The sequence below is a fragment of the Opisthorchis viverrini genome (assembly GCF_000715545.1).
Source record: "Opisthorchis viverrini unplaced genomic scaffold opera_v5_609, whole genome shotgun sequence".
In the NCBI taxonomy this organism is placed as follows: Eukaryota; Metazoa; Platyhelminthes; class Trematoda; order Opisthorchiida; family Opisthorchiidae; genus Opisthorchis; species Opisthorchis viverrini.
This window is the reverse complement of record NW_008752275.1, coordinates 78,291-93,614: the sequence shown is the minus strand read 5'-3', so window position 1 is coordinate 93,614 and position 15,324 is coordinate 78,291. Positions and strand designations below refer to the sequence as shown.

At 42.1% G+C, this 15,324-nt stretch overlaps 1 protein-coding gene across 1 annotated transcript; it reads left to right on the top strand.

The window, feature by feature from the left end:
* Nucleotides 1–3,783: 3,783 nt before the first annotated feature.
* On the top strand, nt 3,784–14,751 carry T265_15572 (hypothetical protein; the record flags this gene model as incomplete). The annotated part of the gene is made up of 6 exons (XM_009178642.1): nt 3,784–3,835; nt 3,892–3,983; nt 4,072–4,222; nt 13,150–13,185; nt 14,244–14,338; nt 14,571–14,751. Coding segments are annotated over 6 exons (606 nt in total), but the record flags the coding sequence as incomplete, so codon positions are not given.
* Nucleotides 14,752–15,324: the final 573 nt, after the last annotated feature.

The following is a 15,324-nucleotide window of genomic DNA, read 5'->3' as shown; positions in this document are numbered from 1 at the left end:
GTTACGATTTTCATCTTATTCATGGAAGTCTGTATGTCACAGAGCAGTGCATGTGAAACTTCTAGAAAAAAAGACAGGTAAATTGTTCAAGCCAAGTCCTAGCTTCAGCGGATATAGACATTAGGTCATAAATATACCTTGTCTTGTTCAACAGATTCCTGAATACTGCTTTCAGTGAGCTGTCACCAAGCTCTTGCATAAACACAAGTTTAGGATCCGGGTTTGAGAATGCGTATGCCAAGACGTTTGACGCGTTGTAAGTGGACAGTAAAGAAGTACGCAACTGTGCACTTTGTCAATTTCTTTCAAATCACCTTTCCAAGCAAAGGTTTGCAGACGACGATGGAGAGCTTCGTTAAGGATGCCCGAAAATTCGGTTTCATGTNCAAGCCCGGTTGTATCCAAAATGAACAAATTCAAGGTTGTTTATGGGGGGTTATCCAGAGGTGGACGCTGGTTCTATGCTTGCACCGGCCCTAACATGAAGTTCTCACCAGCTGAAGTTCATGACGAGACTTATCGCCTGTTTTGCATCAACGTAGGCGATGATGAACTGGGTGTATTTTTTTATTGGCGGTTGCACGTATGTCACCGCGTAGTCACTTAAAGTTTTACGGAGCTTTGCGTTACGCAGTGCACAATTTGCTCAACCAAGCAAATGCTATGGTGCACACAAAAACACTTACGGCTATAAAGAAGCCCAAAACGACAACGATAAAACAGATATTTTTACTCCTCCATGTAGAGTAGGATGACGGACAATTCTTCATATAAACTGCCTGATACAAACAGCTGTTGATGCAATCAGGTGAATTTACGTAGAACTGCCAATGACACTGCAAACCCTAAGCAACTGCACGAATTAACCTTTTGGTTGGAAGTGGTTTGTACGAACTTATACACACACAAAAATAAGAAAGATACCATGAAGAATCATTCACTTGCAATGATGTTATGAGGACTGATATGAGGACTGATACCCTTGGGAGCTCGGAAAACGTGCCATCCAGTTTTCAATAATTCTATGAGGACTGATATTAGTGTATTTCGCATAACACAGTAACCAAGGGTTATTGCACATTTTCAGGTATGAGAAATATATTTGACTCAATTGCGTGAGAGCCTGGGGAGCTTCGATAAGGATGCCCGAAAATTCGGTTTCATGTTAACTGGGTCTAAACCAAAATATCGTAAACAAGCAACGGAGAAGGACGCCACTTACACCGGCACTCGTCGGAAAGGATACCTGACCTTCCTTGAGTGGCTGATGGAAATTATCCCTTCATCGCACAGCCATCTTGCGTTTCGCCGAAATTTCCCTTTCCGACGGAAGACCTAGCCAACAATCCTAAGCTCGCATATGTCACCCGAATGGACTGGCAAAAATTATCTGCCGTGTAGCCGGGACTGATCGGTGGAACATGTACATGAGAATTCCTGTAACAATACAGCACACATATCCAAAAGTGGAACTGACTATCCGGAAAGTTTGCACAAAGTGTCGAGCATTCTTTCACATATTTGGTTTCATTATTTCGCCTCGGATGATGCTTGATGGGTGTGAACAAATATTTGGACAAGGAAGCTCATTCTTTATGCATGTCTTTCAGAGACACCCTCTACTTGTGCTTCTCAGCTACATTTTTTATACCCAAGCTTGGTTGTAATCTGAGATAATCCACAGGACTGCATGAAACAACTACCTTTGTGTCATTTGTGTAGGTGAATACAATAGACCCTGTTCATGATGTGATCCCAGGTTCACATAAACATTCGGTGGGAAAGAAAAGAACCGTTGTTGAAAAAACCTCCATTCGTCCTACGGCACTCAAGGGGCTTGCATATTCTACTAGAACTTTGAATATCGGGGACATCAAACCACACCACAGTTCCCTCAAAGGAACTTGATCCAGCGAAAAGAAATAAAGTGTAAGTGACTTAATCATTATAAGTCGTTCCCCTGTCTCATTATTATCTCGGGTAACTTTGTATAACTATGATCTTGATCGACTCGCAAACTGTCAAATAAGCCTAACATTGATGTGATGCGCACATTTTTGTTGCATAATACAGAATTAGTTATTTGTCCTAAAGAAATTCCTATAAAACCGTGAAGGTAAAATAATGAAAGTGGGGTCTTATCTGTCAGTATCCCCAAATTTCATAGAACCCAGGTTGATTCAGTCCCGTGTGATGTAAAGGAATTCATAAGCATGATCAAACCTGATGACCCCCTAAGATACATCATTATGAGCAGAAAAAGTGCCCTAAATCTCCCGTCCTCATAAATGCTACTCAAAAAGATCTATTCAGTGGACCACCCCTTTAAATCCACACAAACATGCAGTCGCCATTCGGAGTTGGACGAATTCAACTGACCTCCAAGAACTGATGTTTTCCGTTAGCTGGTCAAGGGAGTTGAGTTTAGCTCTCTCTATGCCAAAGTACGGGTGTTCTGCTGACTGAGTTCTCCTGTGTGTGATCGCTTCAGAAATAGGCATGGAATAATTTAACGTGTAAATATTGCAATAATGCGGAAACGCAAGCCTGACTATGGTTCATGCATATTAATACAGTCTCTTGTGAAGAGTTTAACAAGCTTTATTTTCATACGAAGCACGTTTGGATATACCACACATGTGGACAGAACTCAGATAGGAAAAAATACTCTCAACAGTAGCATCCAAACATTTCTTCCGAAATGTAAGTTGTGCTTGCATTTCAAAATTTCTCTTCTGAAATCTTTTACTAAGCGTTCTGTTCCTCATAACGGAGTGTTCGTTATGATGAAGACTTGAGAAAAGGAAGGTAATTTGATCATTCACTTGTTGAAGCTTGGGTTGAAGCTTGGATTTGCGTTCACCGGTCGGTCTTATGTCCTCTCTCCAAAGGGAGCGGCCATCCACTAAGAATATTTGGCAGTTACTGGTTCGGGTACCCGGATACTGTAGAGATGCAAAATCATTCAGTTTACGCAACAATAGTTTTGAGGGCTGAGCTGTCTGGATGGCAAATTATAGTCCATCTGCAAGTATAATTGTAACTCACGGGCACTGAACGGCTGACGGTACTGGGGGCCGGAACAACAGTTTTCACAATGGGTAGAGTGCCTTGTGACTGCGTCGCAATAATATGAACTCACGCTATTCGCATCAGCTCTAGTTGTATAGTCCATCTGCAAGTATAATTGTAACTCACGGGCACTGAACGGCTGACGGTACTGGGGGCCGGAACAACAGTTTTCACAATGGGTAGAGTGCCTTGTGACTGCGTCGCAATAATATGAACTCACGCTATTCGCATCAAGCTCTAGTTGACCTGCGAAGAATAGCAATCAACAGAATACTAAGTGGTTGATGCAAACTCCTGTTGATGCGCACGTTTAAACAACAGCCCACTTGAACAAAACATGATTACCTACTGAGTTCCTTCTCCTCCGTGCACTCAGGTCAAAATCATTCATTAGACTGGCAGTTGAGACGATCGAAAACGTACATGTTCAATGGAGCAGTTGTAGTACCAACAGATACCTACTGTTTGAATTGAAGTTTTGCAATGTTGTGTTGTTGTTGTGTTGTTGTGTTTTGCCCCCACAGGTCCAGAGGTCATCCGCTCAGGTTAAATAACTTCAAGAGCATATTCTCATGTTTCCATGGTGCAGCTGGAAGGACTCAACTGTAGCAGAACATTAGGTTATATGAGATGGTCTATTCCACGATGTACATGTATATAAATACTACAATTTGTTGTGTACAGTCTGGTATAGCTTACACTGTCGAAGATATGCTTATTGTTTTGTTTGCAGCACTTGTTCTGAAAGCCTCAAAAGCTCAGGGTACGACCAAACACAGTGCAATCTATTTTCACGCTGACCGTTTCTTTTGCCTGCAGACGATGTATCACGATTCAGTTGCTATCATACACGTGATTTGAACTTCAACCCGGACACCGCAACGGTTCACCCGAACTGCCAAAACTGTGTGGTAAGTGTTTGGAATTTGCACTTATATTCTGTTGGATATTCCGACCATGTGTACCCATAAACCTACCTCAATTTCTGTTACTTTTCAGCTTGAAGAAACGTTTAGTGACGGCAGGCTGATTGCAGTGAACCGCTTGTGTGTGGGTAAAACCTGTCACTCATTTCAACATGTTTACAATGGTAATGGACAAAATCGGTATTGCTGTACTAGTCAACTGTGCAATGTGGACAAAGAAACGGGTGCGTTTTCGTGAAATTTGCGACCTCATAGTCTCACAGCGTTAATAAATATGATAATCTAATCTAGAAATCTATTAAATAGCCAAGTAAATTCCTGCGCATCATGAATGTCATATTTCACTTGAATCTGAACAAGACATTTTCCTGCATTGCAGCGGAAAAATGCCGTCCATAGAGGTGAGTGCAGATAAGGTAATTTATATCCTGTACAGGTTTGTACTATTAGAAGGTTCCAAAAATATTTGGGGGGCGGTCATGCCAGTCATTTTGTGGTCTTCATTGCTTCGTCCCATATAAGCATGAAGTTGCGGATTAGAAACAAACACCGTAATCCATGCAAGGATGCAGAAAGCCTAACCTGAGTGACGGTCTATTCAGTAGAAAAAGGGATTTCCTGCAAATAATCTTTACAATCAAACGGGAAAAGGTAAAATAATCTCCTCAGCTGAAACCAAATATTATCAAAACATATCAACTCGGGTTATTACCACCAGCACCACACTACTTGATCACACGAACACCAACTTTCCGTTCAGCAAAACTATATGCGGATTTTTGAGATTATAATAATATTTTAACTTTAAAAAACGCAACTGCTTCATCTAATGCGGAACGTTCGATAAAAATGATCTTCCTTAATGAGGTAAATAATCCTGCTACATTTTGTTTTTCACCTACAGTACTATCTGGGAACATGTGATTATCAGTGGGAAAGGATTGAGATTGATCACGCTGGGCTTAAGCGTTCTCGAAACAAATATGGCATATCCATCTGGTGGCACAATAAACTCGTTCCATGCTCTATCCCTGTACCTGTATCAAAATTACTTTTAGTATCTAAACATCCGACCTACAGGAGGAGAAACGTTCCAAACACGGCGATGTGAAGAAGATTTCAGAGAATCAGGTGATGATTGGTTTATGATGCAAGATCACTTCATTCTCGTTTGAACACTCCTCCGCCTTTCCTGACGTGATCATTCTAGCGATTTCCTCTAAAACAAGGGAAGCGCTGAACCCGAGTTTCGCTTTGCCGCGCCGGGCTTTAAAGTCCGCACATCTGGCATGCGAGGAAAGCGTGTAAGCACTACTCCACCAGCTCACACAGACGCAACTTCATTTACGCCCGAACAGGTGAATATGTTTCAGAACCCCCACATCAACATCACTGTATACTTACTTACACTTTACATAACTGTTTGGATTTGTTAACTGAAGAAGAATGTTAAATGAATGCCGGAACACGTCCAAGGTAATTTAACAATTTTGCAATGCGGAGGGACACCGACACCATCGACAGCGTACATAGAAATCGTACACTGGAAAAGGCTCATGTTCATTTGCTTGTCAGCCAGTAGGTTGTCCTTGAGCGATAATAAGTATAGGGAATGCCTGATTCCTCTCATTTGCAAGAAATAGTTTTTCGTTTTCTCAGCACCATAGCAATCCAACCGTTTTGTGCATCTTCGTTTCAGCATACCACTTTTCGACGTTGTGCGACACACTTCATTTCATCTCATCCAATTTCTAAATAAAGTTTATGCGGCAACACATTTTTATTTCACTGAAGTTAATTTCCACGCACAAAGTCCTGAGTGACTATGTGAGACAATATAACAACCATCGCATTAAGCGAAACTTGTCACATTGTTGGTAATATATATAACTGGCCATTTTAACGGGGATTTAATCCTGTAAATGAAGGCAGTGTGAATCGGAAAGTCGAGAAGCGCCGAACTGCTATTCAGCCCTCTAATTATAGACGGATAAATAGATCCCTTGACTTTGGTACACCCATCACCTTGAAGTATCATTCAGTGATATAGCAAATGTCCCTGAAGTACCCTGAGTGTTGACAGATTTCATCACGTATTTGCCATACAAATCTTTGTATGGCTTATTCGTCGTTTTTAAACACGTTTCGAAAAGTCACTAGTGCAAACGTTGGTGACCGGGTGAATTATGCTGGCTCATAGCAGGCATGAAGAGCACGAGCTGACCTCCATAAATAGTGACATCCACTGCTTCAGGATAACTTATTATTAGGGGGCAGGTATGCAATCATCCTAACACTAAAACCTGCCAATTCTTTGCGTCCAGCGTAAAGTGTCTGTGATGGCGTGGATATCTTGCTGTCCGCCGACGCGTGATATCATTCAGTACTGCCACCTATGTGAGTAGTAAAGCCAGAACTCGCACTGAAGTACAAAATCCGGCATTCGTTATCTTGTGCAGCAATATATGTGCTAGACTGACTATGCAATGTAGCCCCCAACTGTCTAAAGTTAGTATTACATTGCGAAATAGGAACTCGTTTGTTCGCCAGTCGGTTTTAACAGAATTTTTCCGGAGAATCCGATGAAATTTCTCCACCACTAGGCTTTTGAATAGCTTCAAGAAAATTTGTCATAATCTGTTGGGGCAGCTGAATTAAGTGTTGTCCAATGTTTCCGTATTCGCGCTTCAGTTTAGCTGAGACCACAGATTTTATCCGTTTCTACGTTAGCCGTTTCCGCGAACTCTTGTGGTCTTGACCGAGGGAAGATAATGTTGAATACCGAACGGTCTGATTGAGCTTTGCCCCAAAGTAGAATTAAGCCTGTTAGGCGATCAGCTTACGAAGGCCACGACATCATTAACACAAGGGTCTATATGCGACTGAAATTCTGCCCGCTTTTGGGGTAGTTTGCAGTGGAAGAGCTACCCTGGTAGTTTTGTCTGCCCAACGATATTTGGGGCCTGTGAAGCCCCAGCCACAGTCGCTTAATGAATACGCACGGCTACACCCTGTGATATTAATTCATCCCACCCACCAATAAATTATTGGTCAGGATTTTAGATGCGTTTTCACGAAACGAAGATTTTACTACTAGCTAATTATGAGTAGCTCGATCAAAACCTACCGTACTCCCAAAAAGGATACGACGTGTCGAAAAAAACTTTTCGAAAACAGAAAGTAGTAGAATCACCCCATATGTAGAGTGAGATCACATGAAACCTACCGAGGTGATTTAATTCACAGCACATCCAATCTGCTTTCTTAACGATACTTCATGAGGTAAGAATGCGTGAAACTGGATTTAGCGCCAGATTAGGAGAAGCTTTCAGTGTTTATTAAAGGCACGTAAGCGATTCTTTGATTGATAACCCGGAGGAAATTCAAGACACTGGAGCAATGTACACAACAGAAATCTTACTGATGATCATCCGATCAAATGTGTTCCGAGCATGTGACTAAAGCAGAATCAGCCACGATCTGCAACGAGCTTTCTATCTGCTTCTTTGAATGCCGATGCAGTGTACCACGCAGTGGCCATAAAATGAGCTTTAAAATCTAATGGTTGTAAAACGTTCCATGACATTTACACCATCGTGCATTTGGCTTATTCAACTGGGACTTTCCAGATGGTATACGAGGTTCTGGCAATTCGTTTAAAATATGGGTGCTCGAGTGCCTGTTAATTTCGAGATTACGATAACACGCTATGCAAACACGAAGATCTTAGTAATGGGTTTTTCTAACACTAGCCTACTGCAGTAGTTTGCATGTGGCTGCTTCTAACAGCCTCCTTGCCAACGGTACCTAGAAACAACTTGAGCATTTGACCATGGTTTGAATCTGCAGATTTTTTCTCATTGAACAGGACTTTCTTCTATGGATTTTGGAGAATACAGCGAAATGGCTGTACAACTGTCAGAAGAGTGTGATTCCACTGTGACGAGTCATTCTTCCGAGGCAATTCATCCGAATAAAAGCTCAGGTGCCCAGAACTAGCCAAATCCAAACTGCTAGTGATGAGTGGATCGTGCAGGACGGCGAACCCGTGAAAACGGCAAAGCGCTCTCATATAATGTAAACCGCGAGAGACTCATTTCTGGTGTGCAAATACACTTGCTTATGTATTTTGAGCCAGACGACTTCAAAAACTATCAAACTGATTAGAATTTGAAAAGTTGATATTTGCTTTCTAAAGTAAGGTGGATTTAAGTTGTTCATACCTAATCCTTTTGCCACGTCTCGTTTTGGATCCAAGTAAGGCATGGTACACATTGGGTGCAACACAAAACGCTACCAAATTCAAATTATTATTCTCAGATATTATAACCGGGACTTTCGTGAGGATACATCGATAGTTTTGCATCAAAAACCGGTCGTAGACAATTTCTGGGCGCTAGGCCCGTGAAAGGTGGGTCCATTGGAGTCTGTTGCACTATTGAATGCTTAAGTACACAAAGCTTCCTCTATTCAACATCAAAGTTGGATTCATTGAATTCTCTGGGCAAGCATACAGCTCATCTGCTACTACTAATTACTGGATAAGTACAAATACATACTGACTGCTTCCGAAATATTTCCAATGGCCACCACATTCATTGGTCGAATGAACGGTTAAAGCAAAAATGTGACAGATCTTGAGAAACACCATAGGTTTAAAGTTTGCATTGTGTAGATGAATGGCCACTGAGTGGCCGCTGTCAAGGGGTTTATAAGTTAGACCAGTGGCTGTAAGAGCTCATTTTCCGCTTTGGAATCTCGGTGTAACATTAAATCATCTCATTATTTTGGCTGCAATTCGGATTAATAACCACGTGTGTCATAAACCATATCCTAGTTATTGGTTATGTAGTGGGTGATCTGCCCACCAGGATTGACAGTTAGAATAAAAGGGTTTCCTACCGAACCGAGAGGACCACTGAAGATTTTCGGATCAGCAAACGATAGACCTATCACAGCGACGGAAATTCCTAACTATCTCCAAGAAACTCAGGTGTTGAAAATAACACATTGTCCCCCTACGCAGAATGTGAGCCTCCCGATCGATTAACGCGACAACCACTGAGCGCGCTACATTGATATTCACGTACACGACTCATTCAGATGCACACTGAGGGGTGGAAAACTCCGTTCCTAACCTTCACGTTGGGAGGTGTGCGTGTCTGCGTGTCACCTTGGTCGAAATCAAGGGTGGTCTCTCATTCTCACTAGGCTATAATTAGCACCCTAACGCGAAACGGTGGGCGACGGTGAAACAGATTTAAACCTGTGCAATGAACAAGCACAACAAAACCGTTTGGCTCAAGTAGACGGATCAACCGGCCCCGCTTACAGCAGCCTAATTGTAACGAGCATCCTTTCCGGCCAATAATGAAAACGCCAGAACTAAGGAGCCGTCCGACTTGGAGGTCATAAGCGACAGTAATCGCCTCCACCTGAGTACACAGGATGGTTCCATGCCAAAAAATACAATTTTACCGCCTGTTATTATTCTGTTGTGATTCCCCGAGGCACTAGCATGCTTCTTGCATTCAGTTCTATTAGATCGTTGGCTTCGCTTAACCTCATTCGTGTGACGACAAACGCACTTTCATGTACTACAACATGTTGCACATCAACAGGAGTCAAACGACTGGCAACTTCCCTATGTAATTTCACTCAAGTGACTTCCGGTGGAAGTGAAAGTGTTGCCCAGTGAAGCAAAGTATGCACTCCATTCTGGACATCGCTTAGCGCATGCCGACAAATTTCAATGAAATGGGACCCCCGATTTACACCTACCGAGATGCCAGTTCGGAACTGCCAATTGCACTTTCTCCACAAGTGAATTTCCCTCTCAGCATGGCGCACAATACAACACATTGTCCCCCTACGCAGAATGTGAGCCTCCCGATCGATTAACGCGACAACCACTGAGCGCGCTACATTGATATTCACGTATACGACTCATTCAAATGCACACTGAGGGGTGGAAAACTCCGTTCCTAACCTTCACGTTGGGAGGTGTGCGTGTCTGCGTGTCACCTTGGTCGAAATCAAGGGTGGTCTCTCATTCTCACTAGGCTATAATTAGCACCCTAACGCGAAACGGTGGGCGACGGTGAAACAGATTTAAACCTGTGCAATGAACAAGCACAACAAAACCGTTTGGCTCAAGTAGACGGATCAACCGGCCCCGCTTACAGCAGCCTAATTGTAACGAGCATCCTTTCCGGCCAATAATGAAAACGCCAGAACTAAGGAGCCGTCCGACTTGGAGGTCATAAGCGACAGTAATCGCCTCCACCTGAGTACACAGGATGGTTCCATGCCAAAAAATACAATTTTACCGCCTGTTATTATTCTGTTGTGATTCCCCGAGGCACTAGCATGCTTCTTGCATTCAGTTCTATTAGATCGTTGGTTTCGCTTAACCTCATTCGTGTGACGACAAACGCACTTTCATGTACTACAACATGTTGCACATCAACAGGAGTCAAACGACTGGCAAATTCCCTATGTAATTTCACTCAAGTGACTTCCGGAGGAGGTCAAAGAGTTACCCAGCAAAGTAAGCATTCCATTCTGGACATCGCTTAGCGCATTCCAACAAATTTCAATGGAATGTGACTCCTGATTTACACCTACCGAGATGCCAGTTCGGAACTGCCAATTGTACTTTCTCCACAAGTGAATTTCCCTCTCAGCATGGCGCACAATACAAGACGTGTGCGCCGGATTTTCCAATTGTTCACATACTATGTTAGCAAGCAACCAGTTTATTTCAAAGCATCCAAGCTTATTTTCGATGTACATGGACACCCGAGGACTTTTGTTTCATCAGCATTTCACTGATAGGTTGCAAAAGCTGTCGACGCCATTTGTGGAACATGATTGAGCGTACCGAAGACCAATATTGTAGCTTAAAAGGATCGAAACGCCAGTCATTTTTGAGACCGTTTTGGGTTACTTTCGAGAGTACTAAACTTGATGCCACCCATACGGTAATTTACTCATTGGTAGACTACAAACACAGAACAAATCAGTTCAATGTTCTGTGCGTGACAGCCTTCCGCCAAATCCTAGGAATTTGGAATGCCCTAATTGTAAGATTCAATGTTGAATCAGTGCATCCGATATACTTCGTTTAGGTTTCCAAAAAGATGTTCTTTGTTCGTCCCCTTCTAGTGTCGTTCATCACCTGAAGAAGGGGATATGGTTATTGGCTTGCAACATTTGTCCTATATATATATATATATATATATGTGCCACAGGGGAGATTTCGCTTCTTTGCTCACTCACAATTTACGTTGTGAATTTACTCCCCAGGAAGACTACTTTGTTCGCTCTCCAGATAATCAACTTGAAGCGCGTTCTAATGATTCAGTAGAAACCAGTCAACCTCCTAGGGAGAATTATGTACAGGAGGGATCATTGTGGTTCCTTAAGAAGAGGGCATCTCATTCGCTGAATGGTCGTTCAGATAAATATAGCAAGATGATTTTGCTTCTAATCGGGAGTACTGATTATTTGAGCCGCCTTTTGTTAGTGATCAATTATTTTGCACACCTAATGTCAAGCTTGCTAATGTAGTGTGGATAAGCCAGGTTAATCCAACTTACTTCACTGAATCTGCTGCATTACCGAACGAGTCTAATAGTGGGTTGAGTAGCTCATAAACGGAAACGATAGGCATGGAGCATGGCGACACAGTGGGAATAGCGGTAGTTGCAGTCTGCAGAAAGAGATTTGCACTTTGAAGAAATGCGCCTCATAGTCATTTTCTTCAGAATTCGGTATACAGCACAATCAGGAAAATCAACCTATGTCTTGTCCATTCTGATGGAGTTTTGAGATATCTGATGGAAACGGCAAAAGTTTTGATGCTTCTGACCCCAGTGTGATGAGCACCGACCATTATGTGTTATTACGAAAAGTGAATAACGTGCGTTGCACAGTACGACTTGATAATGCCTAAATGCGGTTTACTCAAATCGTTTTGTAAGACGATAATCTTTCCGGAGGCGAGGACTTGAAATAGACTGCCACCGGGCTAATTCACTGGGCCAAATCTCGGCCGTTAACCCGTAGGAGAAAACTGTGAATTTGCACACGCTCGAGTTGACAGCATTTTGGGAATATAGTGTTCTAGACCATAATTCTATATTTGTGCGTCAACCCCCAGAATCTATACTAGTTCTTATCACAACAACCTGTACGTCTTAAAGAGCATGAATTTTTCACAAATGCATTAAAACTGAACAAACGGACAAACAGATGCAGCGAATTCTACGGGTATTTAGCATTAAATTAGAAGTCTTGAGCTAAATTCCGCTCGCATAGTGTTAGAAAATTGAGCGCGATTCTCGTATGATACGATATTTTTAAAGTCAAAGCACAACGTAGTGGAATGAGACGTTGTAATCCAACACAGTCGGCAAACCTTTTCAACGATTTCCACAATATGAGGGATCTGAACAATGAGGCATCACAGCTGGCACAAGATCAGATGGGAACACATCCTGATCAAAGTACACAGCCCTGCACGCATGCACACAGATATAAAGCACCCACACACTCGGTCGCACTCACATGCTAAATGATCACAGAAACACCACTTAATGTCTGTTATTCAAATTTGTTCATCAGCACCTTTAGATTTCACTTGCGGAAATCTCGGATGAGCAACATTTCCATACTATGACCGAATAGTTTATTTGAGAAGTCATTAAATGACTAATCACTCGGAATTTGACCATGGGATGCGGACATCGTGACTCAAGACAGACTGGCGCTATACCTCGTTCAAGTAAGGAATATCTGCACAACTGACCAGCCACTTTTTGGCGGACTGCTGTTTTTAAGCTACCAATCGTTAGTCTGGAAACTACCTGGAGTGCTATGAGATGCGCAGTGCTGATGATTTCCTGTGAGGAGTTAACGGCTGTTCAGTGTTTGTGGCTTTTGAGCAAAAATCGGTTTTGTTTACTGAATTAAATCTCACTCTATAAACCAGATTTTGATACGGGGAATTTTCTCGCACTTTGCCCTTCAAATACATATCACAACACACTAAGGTGTAACATGCGGCACTTTAGGTGGACTGCTGTATATGGAGTTCGGACTTCAAATTTTCTGCAACTATTTCTTATATATTTTTTGCACTTTTCAGACACCTCTATCAATTTTCCGGAGGTAAGCGATCGCAGTAGGTATAAAATATATGATTGCTAATTTGGCATATTTCAGTTTTCCCGGGACTTGTGGGAAATTCAAGATGGAAGCTCCCCGCTGGCGAGCTGCATACAGTTAACAGTCAAAAGATTAATGCTACAGAGATTCATAATTCCAGCCGATCCGCAAGTTCATCAGATGCACCTTACTGATGATTCTAATAAGAATAAAATGGCTGCAACATTGTCGGCTTTTCAGCTTAGATTGCTTTCACTTTTATGAGATGAAATTTCTATCTAGGTGATTGAATAAAACGAGAGCGACATCTGAGCCATCACAAACTCCGACCTGATTGAATAAAGTTTCAAACTGCCATAATCACGAACATTCGCAAAGACATCATGATACTTATAAGGACGGGACGAACCATGGACACACAAGGAAAATGCATGAGGAAAAAATGAGTCTTCTGCAACCCTTTCTTGAGAGCCACCAATGATTAGTCCTGAATACCTAGACGGGTAAATAATTTCGGGTTAGCCTGCTCCATCCGTCTGTCAGGATCAGTGATAACATACATCGAGAGATACAGTTCAGAGCTGGAAAGAATGGGGGTTTGGTCTATGATAAAAATATACATAATACCGGTTTCTATGATACATATGAGATAAACCGTCAAGATAATGTCCTGAAAGGTTATTCTCCTGAATTACTATCCTTAACGTTATTGATATTTTGCATGGTTCACTTTCAGTAGGGTTAGACTCAGCCTAATTCAAATACCCGCGTAAATAGGGGATGGTCTGCTAGGACACTAGGATCTTATTAAGCTTATTTGTTTCAGGTAACATGGCCTGTCTGTCCTCATACGCGACCAGGAGTCCAACGATTTTTCCGCATACCAATCAAATGGGTACTCACTTCAGGTTCACACGAGAAATAGTGCTATATAAGCACAAGGAGGCTTAATAGACCTGTCTTCACAGTATTCCCTCGTTCAGGCATGATTTGGTTTACAGCGTTAATCATTGTTTTGGCTGCAGTATCGGCTAAAAGTACGAAACTTTCAATGAATTAACGCAGTTCTCTTAGATGACGGAAGGCGGGAAATCACCTGTTTTCAGTCGCATGACTTGGACTTCAACAGTGCTACCGCAAGAAAGCGCTCAAACTGCGGACATTGTGTGGTAAGTATTTCTGTTGAATTGATTCACGCAGAGACAGGCTACAATGTGTAAAGGTCAACCTAGTAACTCTTGCGATCGCTTTATTGCCGTGAGGATAGCGCACACAGTGTTAAATATAATGAGAATTGATGAGAATAAGGCGTCTCCATAGGTATCTGGGATGGATTTTTCTTCAAATTTCCGACAAGTGCATACAATAAACTGTTAATGTCTATGTTGAATTGAATTATAGTATCAGGAGACCCTGATGGGACATGATGTGGTTGCAGTCACGCGTCAGTGTGTTGGACAAGAATGCAATCCGTACGAAGACGTCGTCGATGGCTACGGAAAGAACCGTTTTTGTTGTACTACCGACCTGTGCAACGAGTCAAAGGAGAGAGGCAAGTTTTCAAACGGCCCAAATCCCATTTAGTACGCTTCTTTGTCCAAAGTAGTCTTTGTTGTTTGCCAAAATCTAGCATGGGTTTATTCGAATAACCAAAAGTCAGTTGTGCACGGGATTGAAAGGAAACTAATTCCAAACGTTTTTCCATTCCAGCTCTTGGTGTAGAGCCAATGTAAGAACAGAAGTTTTGGAATTTTCACATCTTATGTCAATAAACCCTTAAGGTTGCATCTTTCTCTTTTGCAAATTGACTTGGCGGTGAATGGGAATAACCGATTACGCCATTTCCACGTTTTGGCTTACGCAATGTTCTTCAAAATCCACCAACAACCCCTAAGATTTTCCGCTATAAATGTTTGAACGTGTGCAGTGCAATCTGAAAATGGTGGAATATTTGGTTTATTGGATCCAAGGAGTGTTGTTTCTTTGATTTGGAAGCTCTCAATATATGCATATATATATATCCACGAATTCATTTGATCCACGTATTTGGTTTGAGACACTTTAATATATACGACATGCATATCAACAAATCACTCGCATGTGTATTAATATATCTGTCTTCTCGAACAGACCGTATTTTGAGGTTGTGTAATGG